The 15,185-nt window shown below is 33.7% G+C and overlaps 1 protein-coding gene and 1 non-coding gene across 2 annotated transcripts; both read right to left on the reverse strand.

The window, feature by feature from the left end:
* Positions 1-4,823: 4,823 nt before the first annotated feature.
* On the reverse strand, positions 4,824-9,893 carry ptr-3 (SSD domain-containing protein). Its single transcript, NM_061317.7, has 13 exons — positions 9,826-9,893; positions 9,670-9,766; positions 8,757-8,892; positions 8,485-8,712; positions 8,230-8,418; positions 8,054-8,181; positions 7,822-8,005; positions 7,311-7,510; positions 7,070-7,259; positions 6,693-7,013; positions 6,274-6,645; positions 5,194-5,772; positions 4,824-5,140 (listed from the first exon to the last, which is right to left on the reverse strand). The coding sequence occupies exons 2-13, from the start codon at positions 9,762-9,764 to the stop codon at positions 4,979-4,981; spliced, it is 2,784 nt and encodes a 927-aa protein (NP_493718.2). The 5' UTR covers positions 9,765-9,766; positions 9,826-9,893; the 3' UTR covers positions 4,824-4,978.
* A 979-nt stretch (positions 9,894-10,872) lies between these two features.
* C03H5.8 lies at positions 10,873-10,958 on the reverse strand. Its single transcript, NR_050803.1, has one exon. It is a non-coding gene; the product is annotated as an Unclassified non-coding RNA C03H5.8 (non-coding RNA).
* Positions 10,959-15,185: the final 4,227 nt, after the last annotated feature.

Here is a 15,185-nt window from a genome sequence, read left to right on the forward strand (position 1 = left end):
AATTTCAAGAGAAAATTAAATTTTTTTTAAAACTTCTGAAAGTTTGAAAATGCTCGGTTTTTGTTTAGTAAGGAACTAACAAAAATTATCTGAAATTCTTTCAAAAATAAGGAATAAAAATAGAACAAATTCCAAAAAGTGACGGCTCCCAGTCTCTATCTAGTTGGATTCTCCGTAGGACCTAATTGTGTTCCCTGAAATTCAGGAATAGAACAAAAATTGAATTAAAAGTGTACCAGTCGTTTAAATTTAAAATAAAATTGAAAAAAAATTGAAAGGAGAAAGCAAACTACACAAATTTTGGATTTTTTTACTGACTTCTCAGATCGCTAAAAAATTAATTTTGAGAAAATAGAGAAATATTTGAACTTGTAATTTTTTTCTTCCAAATATTTTTCAAAGTAAAATCAAATGAATAAATTGGAATATTAATTGAATACAAGTCTAACTATCAAAAAAACAAAAGAAAAAGAAAAAAACAACGAAGAAATTCAAGGATGAAAGTGGGTGGACACTTTATTAATATTATTATTTCCGATAAAAATTCCCAGTATTATTTGTCATTCGTTTGTCATTTTCCGGTCAAAATACTAGAAAATATGAAAAATTAAATAGGGGAGCAGTATGATGATCAGCTGTTGCACAGACTTCCGGTTTTTTTGGTTTTAGTAGGGAAAGTATTACTTTTTTTAATTCAGAGAGTCTAGTGAAAACTTTTAATTAATTTTCATAAAGATCAGTGGATTTGAAATATGATCGTTGGGATGGGAAAACAGATTACAGAAGTGAATTTCAAATTTCAAATTTTTCAGAAATATCAGAGATTCTAGTATTTCGAAGAATTTTTTTGCAAGAAAATGCTTTTATAGTTTTCAAAATATTTTTGCAAAAAGTTTGGACTAATAGTAAAAATTTAAACTTTACAATAGGTTTTAATAAACTGAGGAAAAACAATTTTTGGCCCAAAATATCGAAACAATTATTGACAGAAACTTAAAATTTTAGTTTTCAAAAAAAAATGTTTTTCGAATATTTTAAAAAGTAAATATATGTTTTACACAGTTTAAATAACCTACAAAATACGTGCAAAACATAATGTACAAAACATGAAAAAATTAGTTTTTGTTTTTGCAAGAAAAAGTCCCTTCTAAAATTGGCCAAATTTCTACTGAAAAATTGACTCCGCCCTCAATTTTTTGGATAACAAGGAATCAAACTCAAATTTTGGGAAGCTGAAAAAGCGAAAAACATCCAAAATTATGATCAATCTTGGGCAACTTGAGAAGAGTATTTAAATATTTAAAAATGACTAAAAATTTCTTATAAATTTTTCATTTTCGAGCTCAATGAGCAAAGATGTTTTGGAATTTTTACGATTTTTTTGGAGCTATTTTGGAAAAAAAAATAGAAGAGGCAAGTGATTTTTGATCAGAGTTCTGGGTTGTTGGCAGAAAAATTGGTTTTAGGGACTATGAAATTTGAAAAAAGTTTTTTGGAAGATGTAAGTCTCAAAAATATTTCCTAAGCTTCTTAACGGCAAATAAAACTTTTTTGAATAAATTTGATAGGTATTCAAATAATATTCAAAAAAAAAGGTCTGGCGGAAATTCAAAATTTTCAAAAAAAAAACAGTGGGAACTCAACCAATATCAATACAAAAATTCGCGGATATCTGGCGGGAGTTCAAAGAATTTTTAAAAATAATTAATTTTTGCAGTTTTAAAAATATTTTGGCGGGGGTTCAAAAATTATTTTTAAAAATTCAAAAAACTTCAAGAATTCAAAATTTTTAAAAAAATATATTGGAGGAAGTTTTTTGAAAAATTAAAAACATATTCAACAACGAAAAATTCAAATAACGTTCATCAAAACAAAAAATTATTGAACTTTGCCTCAAGTTTCAAAAAAAAACCAAGTATATCCGGTGTCTGATGAGTATCCCCTCCTCCATTCACATTTCATGTGACATATGTTATCAGAGATAAAAAATCAGAGAAGGCGGCTGAGAACCTATTAATTTGGGTCCCCTTGAACCAAATCAACAGCTGACAATTCGATGTGGTGTCTGTTGGAAAAAAAAGAGAGAAAATTTGAAATATATTGAAAAATGTGGGGAAACAAATTGACACATTGGTGGGGTTACAGCTCTTTGAAAAAAATGAATAAAAGTTGTTTTGAACAAAAAACATATATCTGAAAATGCAACAAAAAAAAATCGGAACACTGCTGTGTTCAAAAATAATAATTTTTTAACCTGAAATCTCATAAATTAATTAAACTTTCAGAAAAAATATTTCTAGGAATTTTTCCGCGGAAACTTCACCTGCCAAGAGGTCATAAAACACGAAAAGTTCAGAATTTCATTAAAAATTTACGAACTTTGAGGTCAACTATACATTTTAAATTTTTACCAAAATAAAAAACAATCTAGTCATCTAGAATTTTGCTTCGAAAAAAAATATATCCGAAATCCCATCAAAAACCAACAAATAAAGATTTTCACTAGGAGGACTTCCTTCCCCATCATTTTGCCCCATTAAGTGGAGTGCTTTTTTATTATGCTTTTTGGTTTTGGTTTTTTTAAAGGATTTTTCAGTGAAAAGTCGTTAAATTTTGGGGATATTTGACCATCAAACAGAAATGAAAATCACCTGTTGAAGCGCATGAGAAATTTTCGAAAATTGGCCTTGTAATTTGAATTTTATGGGGCATTAAATATGAGAAAAGCTATCTAAAAAGATTTAAAAAATTAAGTGTGGGCGTAAAAAGGTTTGCCTACCTACGCATGCCTACTTACGCCAATATGAAACATTGTAATCATAAAAAATGTTTCAGATTCTGATTATTCAATGAAATTTAAAAACTTTCAGAAATTTTCAGTCAAAAAAGCTGAAAAATTTAACGTTTGAAGTGTTGTGAAAACAAACACAGGGATCCGAAAAAATTGGAAATTTGATACCTCCAGAAAACAAAGTCCACTGAGCTGTTTTCAGGAATTTTTAGGAAGGTAAATCATTTTTTGGTACAAGTGTTCGTTTTTGAATGTTAATTATTTGGCAGTGAATTTTTGAAATAAAGCCCAATATTTTTCATCAAATAAGATATTTCTGGAGCAAAGTTCAAAGCATAAAACTTGAGAAAAAAGTATAAAGAGGAAGGAAAAACAGGAAATTATCGGGGAACAAATGAGTTTAATTAGTTCAATTTCAAACATCCTATACATGTTTTCAGAGATCCGCGTTTTTTTAGAGTGGGTGCATTTTTTGAACAATGTCAGTGTCAAATTTAAGAAAACAGATTTTATGATTTAGCTGAAAAAAAAATTAAAATTAATTTCCATAAAAAAGTTGAGTGAAATTGGCTGGAAATTAAAATGTTTCCAGATAATTTATTTTGGAGAACTTTAAATTTTTTAGCAATTGTTTTGGCGGGATTTTGTTATTTTCTAAGAAAAAAATGCTAACGGGTGGGTTTATAAAAATTAACTAATTTTCCCATAAAATTTTGCAAAAACAGTCTGGGAACATGGTCCGAAACTTGCGCCGATTCTCAAGTCCACCCGTAAGATATTCAATTTCTGGTCCAAAAGAAAACAAACCATAAAATTAATATTCAGATCATGCAAAAAATGACGCATTCTACCAAAAACAATTCGGTAAAAATATGGAGTAAGAAGAAACAACAAGAGGATACATAGATCCATGTGTCATCACAAAATTCCTAAGTCTTCTCTCAAGTTAATTATATTTTTTGTCTTCATTCTTACACCCCATCTCATTTCTTGATGTTTGACAGATGATGTGTGAAACGTTGCAAAATTAGATGTGTGTGTGTGTGTGTGTGTGTGTGTGTGTGTGTGGAAAAAAAGTGTGAAAAAAGATGAAAAATGGGGGGAAAATTGAAACAAATTGGGTGCGATATCCCCCTTCACCCTCCGCCCACTTCTCATTTCTTTTTTTTTTGGTGCTTTTTGAGAGCATCACTTGAGACACAAACCATTTTGCCTAAGGGGGAGAGATACTTTTAGAAATTGGAATAATTTTGGTTGAAGTGGAGTAGGAGAACGGGTCGAATTCCAGAATTTTCTGAAAATGTGGTTCTCTGAAAATTTTTTTTCGATAGATTTAGGTATCTAGAAAAAAAGTAATGCGATCTGAATTAGACCCTGACCACTTGTCAGAAAAAATAACAAAATATCAGTATATTCTGGAACTCTATTTCCATATTATTGCAGCTCTGGAAGTTAAGTAACTAGTTTTTAGCTGAAAAACTAAATGATAAGCTAAAAATTAAAACAATGACCCAAAAAGAAAACCGTGACAAATTCAAAATAAATACCTACTCCAAAGGTCGCGGCAAAACAGGTGTGTCGGCAACGCTCTAAATGAGACGATGTGACTCGATATGCAATCGATAATGCTCTAGAGCACTATTTATTGGCTGAAGAGACGCACACCGGGGATGTCGGTTTTTTTGTTTTTTTTTTGTTGGTTTTCTGGGAAAATAGACATTTTGGTTCTTTGTTTTTTTGGGAAAATTGATCTTGCAAAGTTTTTTTTTGGTTTTTTGGGACCTAAATAACCAAAAATAACCAAAAAATAAATTACAACACTGACTCAGCAAAACATAAAAAGGAAAGACACAAATCCTTCCGTTCGTTAAATTTTTAATATTTTATGCAAAAATTGCGTTTTGCCCCATTTAAAATCAAAAGTTGATATTTTTTTGGACCAAATTTCAAACAAAAGTTTTCTGTTTTTTGTTTTTTTTTTCGAATTTTTTTTTGCAACAGCCCTGACACACACCTCACACGATATAGTCTATTAACTTTTTTGAAGGAAATTTATTTTTCAATAGTCAAATTATAAACCGAGACAGAGAGACAGAGAATAAGGTTAACCCGTAACATGAGAAACTAGACTCGAAATCGGAGAACAATTATTTACATATACAATATTCTAGAAATTATTAAAATGTTTCACGGCACCACGGTGACCACAGTGACTGTCGACGCCAAATGTTGCTTTCTTGGTTTTAGCTTCCGGGGTACTGTATCCAAAAGTGCAAATATTACAGGCATCACGAGCATTCCGTGAACCATTCCAATTACTACAACGAGAAGCATACATTTTGCGAAAATCTGGAAACAAAAATTTTGAGTGAAAATCAGAAAACGCATCAATTTCGTTGTACCTGCGCCATATTCAAATCGACAAAGAAAAGTGACATCACACACAGCGACGTGGATAACGATGCTTCGAAGATCGGGAATCCGACTGCTTCAATCGTCATCTGAAGCCTTCTCCGAATATCTGAAGTGTCCTTAGCTGTCTGGTAGAAGTGATAACTGACATGGGAAGGTATGTCAACTGAGAAACCAATTGACATTACTGTAGCTGACATCATAATTGGATCTAGATCCGCACCCCACCATGACATTATACCGAAAACTCCCAATGAAGTAGAGAGAATGGAAAAGGTGGCGACGAAAAGTGTTGGAGGATGGGAAATAAAGAGTGCTGCCACAAGAAACATTGAGGCAAATGTCCAGAGGGCTGATTGAATGGCGACTGGGGACATTGTTTCGATCAAGTCCAAGAACTTTGCATCCTCCTCGTATACGGTCACATTAAGGGACTTGAATTTGTCTTGATCCGCCACTGATCTCCACTCATTGAGGAGCTTGGCGCGATTGGACCAGTCCACAAGGTCGGACCCGTGGTAGGCCGTGGTGACCAAGAATTTTGACATTTGATACGTGGATTCGTTGACCTGAAACATAACTAATTAGGTCTTAAGGTTTTTCTCGCAATTTTCAAAATCTCAAATATATCTCCACCTTTACCGGGACAACCAGATTCGGGTCACCCTTTCGCAAAAAATAACAAAAATTTCCAGGGCGGACGGAATAAGTCTAGACTAGTTTTCTTGGGCACTGCAAGTGCACAGGCCTGATTTCTGAGGCATTAAATGCGCCTAGGCGCAAAATCACAAGTTCAGTCACTTCACATTCTATAGGCCTAGGCTTAATTTCAATGAGAATAGTTTTAGTTTCTAGGAAGGCCTAGGGCTGATTCTTGGGCGTTTGTAGAGCCTATAGACTTCATTTCCATGATTGTGATTGGCCCAACTTCTACAACATTGCATAAGGCGAAACCTAATTTCTGAAGCATTTCATGGGCGTCGGCTTAATTTTTCTGGGCTTACTATCAGGTTCTGACTTCCCATAATCCAAAGACATTCTAGTTTTTTCACAAATTTCAATTCACCAACCTGAATAAATCCCTTCCAGAACGAGAACTCTGGCCATTCCAAAAACTGCCTCAACTCATTCCCCTGTCCGAATGGTTGTGATGGAGTGACCACTTGACTCCCATTCACAGTAAACTGAATTGCCAGTTCCTCATCCTCTTCTTCTTCCATTGGCAAATCAATTTCTTCGGATTGTTTCAGGAAATCTTCGTAGTCTCGCAACCAGAATTTTGTAGAGTATCTACCATTTGCTGATGGCAGAGCTTCAAACGATTCGATTAACTCCTCCAGTTTCGCTCTTTGATTAGGATTATTGATATCACCAGGGTTTTCAACTAGAACCCAACAAGCAGAGTAGTATGGGATTATATGCGACTTTCGTTGTTTGAAAATCTAAAAATCCAGTGATAAATTCAACATTCTAAACATTAAGGGCTCACCTCCACAATATTGCTTTCCGCTAAGAACAGTTTATTTGGACTCAACTCGGATTTTATATTAACTGTTCCAACAATACAAATGTACCAATAAACTGCCAAAAGCCCCAGAACCACTGAACAAACCCATGTGTTTGTCAAAAATTTACAGACATTTGCGATCATCCGACGGAATTTGCAATCGTCCAGCTCGGAAGATCTCATAGATCCAGTGGAGCTAGTTTCCGATGGAGATTCGGACTCTGGAAGAGGTTTCTGCGTTTTGAGCTCTTGTTCGATCTCGTAGCGACCGACAACGGCCATCAGGGCTCCATAGAAGGTTATCTGGAATTAAGGAACAGTTTTTGGTCTTGGGGCTCAATTTAACCGTTTCAACTCACTGTGAACACAAAGTCTGTGATAACTGCCAGCGCATTTCCTATACTGAAAAGTTGAATTTCAGCAGCCGGAGTTGTTGCACCAATTCCAAAAGCCAATGCATTAGTGATTGTCGTAATTGTAATAGATGGTCCAGTTTCAATAAACATTTCAGTTATTCTGTTCTTCAATTCCACATTTACACTTTCGAATCTTTAAATTTAATTTTTTAAATTAATAATGTTAAACTTTATAGCTAATTACCGGGCATGTTTCCTCCGATGACATGTAATTCTCTGCCATGCATTAGCCATCAGATACGAGTCGTCAACTCCAATAGCGAGTACCAGGAATGGTGTCACACAGAGAATAGAGCCGAATCGGAAACCGATGAAGAACATTGCTCCAAGACTTGCTCCGCAAGCCATGAAGGGGCAGACGCAAGCCATTACAGCAAGGATTGGCTGAAAAAAGTAAGCAATTTTGCTAGAGACATTGTTGGTCAATAGTCTATTTCTGTGATAACTGCCAGCGCATTTCCTATACTGAAAAGTTGAGTAGCCCTTTTTTTTACATTTGAATTTATGTCAAAATTGAATCAACTTCATTCTGAAAAAAATGGCAACAGCAGAGACCCAGCAGGTAAGTTTTTGTTTCAAAATTTTCAAGCATGTTTTGAAAATTCAAAAGTCAAATTTCAATTACATTTAAAAACAACTTATTTTAGTTACGACCAGATATGATTATGCTTTGCATACTCAGAAAAATAACTCGCCTTATAAAAATTCAACTGCTTCGTATAATAAGCACTGACTACAAAGGTAATTGATGAGAACACTGCCATGATAGTAAACCCAATTACCAAGAACGGTAACAGAGTAAGCCCAGCTCTGACAATTTCCTCGGTGATATAAGAATCTGTGAGGATGTAGACGTTGATGTGCTCCGATTGATATTCACTGAAATTTTTAACAGCTTAGTCAGTATTCTATTGTTAGATAGCCAACTCATGAATGTAATCCAAAATTTGATGCTCGTAATTTCTCAAGTCTTCTGGAGTAACCTCATCTCCTAGTTCAGATCGGAATTGTAGAACAACCAAGGACACTTCTCGAATATTATTTGGTTCTTGCTTCTGCAATTTTTTTTATTGCTTTGAAATACTCCACGAAATTTAGCCTACCGTATGATCTCCAAAAAGCTTGGTATTTCCATCCGCAATACTTTCCACTTTATTATTACTAGTAGTGACTTTCACACCAAAAAAGTTGGGGTCCATGTACAATTTTGTTCCGAGTACTGTAGTGATAGGGTACCCCAAATCCAAATGGCTGAAGTCTGTTCCATGTTGGCCGGAAATTAGCATTCCACTCTAAAAATAATTTTTTAGTTTCAGAAAAAAACCTTTTTATTCAAAAAAAAAATCGCAAAACCTTACGTAAAAATGTTTGACTGGCTCATTGAGTAAGCAGAAGCCGCTACAGTACTCCTCGAAATTCTTGGGACCTTGTGAAGTTTTTAGGTAGAAATCTCGTGAAATCGTATCCAAAACATGAACGGTATCATTCAATTGGGAGATTCCGAGCATGTTATCCCCAACTTTAGAGGTGATGAACGCATAGATAGCCTTGGGTTCTCCGTGATTGTTGAAAAACTTTCGGTACTTCTAGAAATTTATAGTCATTTTTGAATACTGCGGAAAGTTATTACCTCTAATTCCACTCTAGATCTTGCACCAAACGGTGTGAAATCACTGATATCATTCTGCATTCTTGTAAATGGGATTTTCAGCGATAACACTAATGTGAGCATTATGGTAAGAATGATGCAGGTCCATGGACAATAGCTATAATATTTTTAGTTATAGTTTTTTTGGGAGTCTGTTGGGGGTCATAAAAATATTTTTTATCTATAGTCAGATCTATACGGTCTATCGGCCGAAGTACAGTGACCCGCAGTCTTCCCACTTGCTCGGTGTCTCCCCTCTCCCTGTATAGGGTGTTGTTGTGTTGCGTTAAAGACATCCTAGTGACACTTTGACACTTTTTTGTTTTTTTGTTTTTTTGTTTTTTGGAAAATCTTGATTTTTGTTCGTTTTTTTTTTGCTTTTTACCAAGAATTTGTGAATCTTTCGTGATATCTAGGAACATGATTTTTCTTTCTAAATTTTTTTATTTAACTTGATAAAATTTAATAACAGTACAATTTGAATTTTAAAAGAATAAATAAAGCAAGGCGCATGCCGATCTGTGCCTTATTCGTTTTTTCAAAAATCTAAAAATCTAAAAATGCTCGTTTGTCGATTTTTTAATCGAAAAACCGACACCCTCGATGCCTTATCCCTTTGTTTCTGCCTACCGCTTTTGCTAAAGATCTAAGCCTTAAATTAAGTCTAAGCCTAATCCTCAGTCTTAGCCTAAACCCAAGCCTAAGGCAATCGACTTGATCCTAGACCTTAGACAAATCCAAAGCCTAACTCTACTAAAAGTATACCGAAATTAAAACAAAAAAATGAGCAAAAGGTATTATCAGTTTACACGTTTTTTGAAACTGTAGGCAGGTATTTTCATTCTTATGTATTTTTATTGAATTTTCATCTAATTTCAAACTTTTTGGAACTGACCAAATAACAGCTGAACATTTCTGGAAAAACCAATGAATTATCCGCACAAACCACGTGTTATCCGACACATCATGCGTCTTTTTGACTGATTTCATGTCTGAAAATTTGTAATTAAAATAAAAAGTTAAGAAAAAATTCTATTTGAAAATTTCTTGCCTTTCTGACCTATTTAAAGTCCCTTCTATCCACTTGTGATTTGAGTTATGATTTGTGATTTTGATGGCCTGAAAATTAATTTTTTAAATCCGGTTTCTGTTATGGAAAAGAAAAAAAAACATAAAAAGTTCAAGTGCTATAGTCATAATTTGACGAGGAAATTAAAATATTTTGGAAGTAGTTTTCAGATCAAGTGATTGAATTTTAAGATCACAATTTTTGTCTGAAATGAAAACGCCAAAGTTTTGCCAATTAGATTCTAGATCCAACCAAAAAAGCTTGAAGGTCAGCAGGACTTATGCAAATTAAATGATGGGACACCCGAACGTTTAGAAAATCACGAAAAAAATGAAATCAGAAAGTGAAAAGAATTGGTAATTGAGATGAAGGAGGTGGGGAGGGGGAGGGGAATCGAGTTTCTTTATACTACTAGAACAACAACACAAAAAGCATTCTGTTACTTTATTGTTGGTGAGAAGCCAACAGTAGAGGAGGAACCAGTATCTGTGTGTAGGTGAAATTGAATTATAATAACACTGGTTGAGAACACCGAGAACTACTTTGGTCACTCACACCGAAAAATGAGAATATAGGAGAAAATAACCATGAGGATCCAAATTTGAAGGAGAATCAGCTGATATACTACGTTATAGGAAAAGTTTGGGCCTTGATTTCAAAGATCATTTGTTCATTTTATCCAAATTCAGTCAAATTCTCCGACATTACAATTTTTAAACAGTTCTCTATATTAGGCTTCGCTTTTGCTAGCTGGATGAGCCGGATGAAATCGCCACTATTTTCAATAAACATCAACAGAATAGAAACCAGCTGGTCTTTTGAAGGTTGGATTTTCGGATAAATTTTCAGGGGTCCTCAGTCTAGGCCAAAATCTAGGCCTAAACCTAAGACTAAGCCTAAGACTAAGCCTAAGTTTAAGCCTATGTCTAAGAATAAGCCTAAGCATCGCTCTAAGTCTAAGTCCAAGTCTAATAAACCCAAGCCTAAATAGCGTCACTGACGCCAAGCCCACGCATAAGCCTAAGTCTGAGCCTAAGCTTAAGTCTACGCCTAAGCCTAAACCTAAACCTAAGCCTAAGTCTAAACCTAAGCCGAAGCCTAAGCCTAAGCCTACAACTTTAATAACAAGATCAAAAAAATCAGAAGGGTACATAAAACACTCCGATCAGAGAAACAAATTCATACATTTTTTGCAAGGCCTTTTTCAAATATAGTGATCAGTTACACACGTGCCTTATTAGTTTACAAGAACCGATCACATGTTTGGAAGTGATACGGTACAAAGAACTGATTTAGGATGCGGATAGAGATCAGAAATTTAATCGTATATATAAACGTTAAGGCTTAAAACTAACTCGTAAAATGGCTAGTCCAAAAATTAGTCTCTACCTATTTTTGCAACAAAACTTCGCTACGATATCAGTTTTATACCCAAAAAAATGTTTGTTATTAAACCTTCAAAAAGTCATCTGATTTTGCAAATTTAAGCATCAAACATGTTCATACAAAAATCCCCAAAATCACCAAAAACCACACTAAAAACAGGCGGAAAACCATGTAAATTGTTAGTATAACAGATCAGTATCTAGATCATCACATCATCACAGCAGCAACAGCAACAGACAAAAAAGATATATCTAAGTCGGAAACATGGACACAAATCGCCAAACTTCTCATGACGTAGACGCCTGGCGTCGAGATTTAGGTTTTTAAAAGAGGTTTTTCCTGGAAACGGGTGGCTTACACATTTTTTTTGAACGGTTGATTGTTATTTGGATTTTTTTTTTCAAATTCATATTGCCAAAACTCCGACGTAGCGCCGTAAAGAAAGACTTCGAGTGAATCATAATATGGGCAAATTGTTTTGGAATCAAGTTTAATTTTTAGTAAAAAAATTCGAGTATCTGTCAATTCTGGTGAAACGGATCCATTTGAAAACTTAAATATAAAATAAAACCTAACAGGCAGGCACTCCTTGCCTAGGAACCTAGCTTATGACAGACTGTCAATATGTCAGCCGACCAAATTTTTAGGCCCTACGGAAAAATTTTAATTCAACTTGGTTAAGGGAATTAAAATTTAATGCCAAAAAAAATCCGAAAATTTCAAGTAAAGATAATATTATCTCCATACTTTTTACGCCTAATCTCGACAATTACTTCTACTACGTCACTGCAAATTTGACGAAAAGATGTCTATATCCTTTGGGATATTTTATCAAAAGTAGGTTGACTAGATAATTTGCGAAGAAAATCTTTCATATCAAAACTTAAGCCTGGCCGTACACCTGCATCTGAACTTAAGTGTTAGCTTAAACCTAAATCGCCTGAGACTTGGTCCGCATTAGCTTAAGTTTTTCTCTATTTTTAAGCCTAAGCCTAGTTCTACCTGTGCCTAATACTGGCGGCCCAACAGTATGTAAACCTTGATGGGAAACCTAAGCCCACGTTCGAGCTTAAGCTAGAGCCTATAAGCCATGGACCAAAATCTAGTCCCCTAGGCCTATTTCCAAAACCAAAGTTAGCCAGACATCAATTTGCCAAAACCTACAGTAATCCTTGAAAATTCGTTTTGCAAAAACACTAACTTAGAAAAAACCGCTCAACTGGGTAAATATGTTCCTGATTCGAACTTTTATACTTCTCATTTTCAGCCTCTCATTACAAAAATGGACATTCCTGTCCACCACCTCCACAATTGAACGTGGGTTTAAGTGGACTTCATTTCAACTTCAGACTTCTTCAGATTTCTGTAAAATCTCGTTTTTTGCACTTTTCCTTAGGTTTTTTTTTGAAGTGGTCACCCTGAGGATTGGTCAGTTGACAGAAGGAATTCGTCATTTTTTTGGGGGGCTTGTTTTGACATATGGAGATTTTTGAGGTACAATGCGAGAGTCTAGTGGTACTTTGAAAAGTGTTTTTGAACTTTTGAAATAAAATGGAGATTTATTTTTTTGCGGAATTATTTTTGGAAAATACAAGAGATTTGAACTAGTGAATTGTTGATTCTTACAGGTCGCATGAAAAATAAAAAATAATCCAAAAAAACGCGCCCTCTATTGACCAATCAGCAACGTTAGCCACGCCCCTCTACTCCAGTGATTGGTCGAAAAGCATGTTAATTTCTGTTGGGAATTGTTTTTAGAAAAAACGTAAATTCGAATTCTTGAAAATTTTTAAGAGTAAAAAAAATTAAAAATCATCAAAGTACGAACGAAAAAACGGATGTGTTTGACTTTTGTCGCCAACGTCACCGAATCCAATTTGTGACGCATCCGTGATTTTCGTACATACATATATGTTTAGTTTCTCGTTTTCCATATGTCAATTTCCATTCTTTGTTCATTTTGTTCACTGACTGATTAGTGGACACTGGTTTTGTTTGTTGTCTTTTTGGGAAGTGTATGTTTAAGTTTTGTTCAGCGAACTGTTTTTGTTGATTTTTTGAATCATAATTTTTGGAATTATAAAATATTGGAATTCAATATATTTTAAATAGTTTCAAACTCTTTTGCTAGATAAATTTGGAGCCAAAATTTATATGTACGTTTAAATTTTTGGTAAATTTTTGATTTTGGCGGTAATTTTTTTATCAGTATTTGTTACTAGAATTTAAATTCAATGTTTTCAAACTTATGAGCATAATTGAATTTTCCAACAAAAAAAACTGGAAATTCAATTTTTGGTTTTTCTTTGAAAAAATTGCGCGAAATTAAAATTTTAACTATTAAGAACAATTTTTACGGAAAATGGAAAACTTTAAATTTTAGAAAATTTTGCGGAAACTCTTTGTTTTTAAACTATATTGCAGGAGTTTGAAATTAATTTTTTTTTTTCTAATTTTTATTTGTCGGGGAAACAAATTGATATTAAATGTTTTCAAGCAATGGTGCAAACTTTAAAAATTGTATAATTTTCAAATTTTAGCGGGAAATTTAAGTAACAGGAACACATTAAAAAATTTCTAAATTTCTAACAATTTTTGCTGGAAATTCAAAACTAAATTGATCCAAATTTCAAGCCAATTTATTCTTTAATTCTTTTTGAGGAACTAGAATAAAACTTTCCAAAAAAAAATTATAAACTTTAATGAGCTACCAATACCAAAAACTGTCAAAAATCGAAAAACTGTGCCACTTCCCACCCAGACAACCGTCGTTTCCACAATCTTTAATCTTTTTATGGACACTTTCAAAACCACTTTTCGCCTCTTTTTCCCGTTTATTCTTCCATTCTCCATTCTTTAATTGTCTTTCTCAAAAACGAAACGACCTTAGCCAATTGACATGAAAAAGAGGGAAAAGTGTCAAGAGAGACCGGAAATATCCTTTTGAATTTCCCGATTATCTCTCATTGACCTTCACTAGTTTTTTTTCACAGTTATGGTTCATTAGGAGGTTTTTATTTCGAAAAATGTGAATGAAAAATAAGTTAGGAAAGAAAAATTTAAAAAATAGGAAAGTAGAAAAAGTAGAAAATATATAAATTTAGATTTACGTTTTATACTAGTTTTATCTGAGTTTTGATCTAAATTTGTATTAAAGTAATATGTCGTTGTTTAAAAGTTGTAGGTTTCAAAAACAAAATACAATATTTCAAAAGTTTCATGCCAAACTAGTATCAACTGACCTTGAGTTATGTTAGCTGGTATACCTACCATGGCTGCCTAGGCAGGCTACGCAGGCACAGGTTCCCGGCTGTCAGTCGAACGTTTTTTTCTTTAATCGATTATATATTTTTTTTTATTTTAGTTTAAAAATTTTCAATTTGTCGTAAATTCTTTCCAGGTACTTTTTATAATTTTTGCAGAATTTTCTCAATTTCTTTTGTAAGGAAATATTTTTGTAAATTTCGGAAAAAACTAAAAACACATGCTATACTAGCCGTCTGACCAATCAGGAACGTTGTCCACGCCGATCGCGGCTCGCTGATTGGTCGACGTCATAGACGCGTATATGTGAAGGTTAGATGTTTGAAAATTATAATTCGGAAACTTTCAAGTAATAGTTTTAGTTCGAGGTTCTATTTTTTCCACAAAAAAAATGCCAAAAAATATTAAATTAAAAAGAAAACATTTGAAATCGTAGTATTCTGCAAGACAGATTTTTTAGTTTAAAATTGAAAAGAAACAGTAAATATAAGATAAAAAACCGTGTTACTCAACTATTACAAAATTCAATGTATCAAGTCTCGATATTTTTCTTGCCTCTTGAATTTTACCCGCAGTAATCGTTGTAAACCAGAAGCTAGCAAGTTTTTCTCGCCGCTTTTCAGATAGAGAAGGTCACGCTGTTCGTAAAATATACGGCTATTGGCGGAGGAGGTGTGAGTGGCAGATATTCA

This window comes from Caenorhabditis elegans, chromosome II (assembly GCF_000002985.6).
Source record: "Caenorhabditis elegans chromosome II".
Taxonomy (NCBI): domain Eukaryota; kingdom Metazoa; phylum Nematoda; class Chromadorea; order Rhabditida; family Rhabditidae; genus Caenorhabditis; species Caenorhabditis elegans.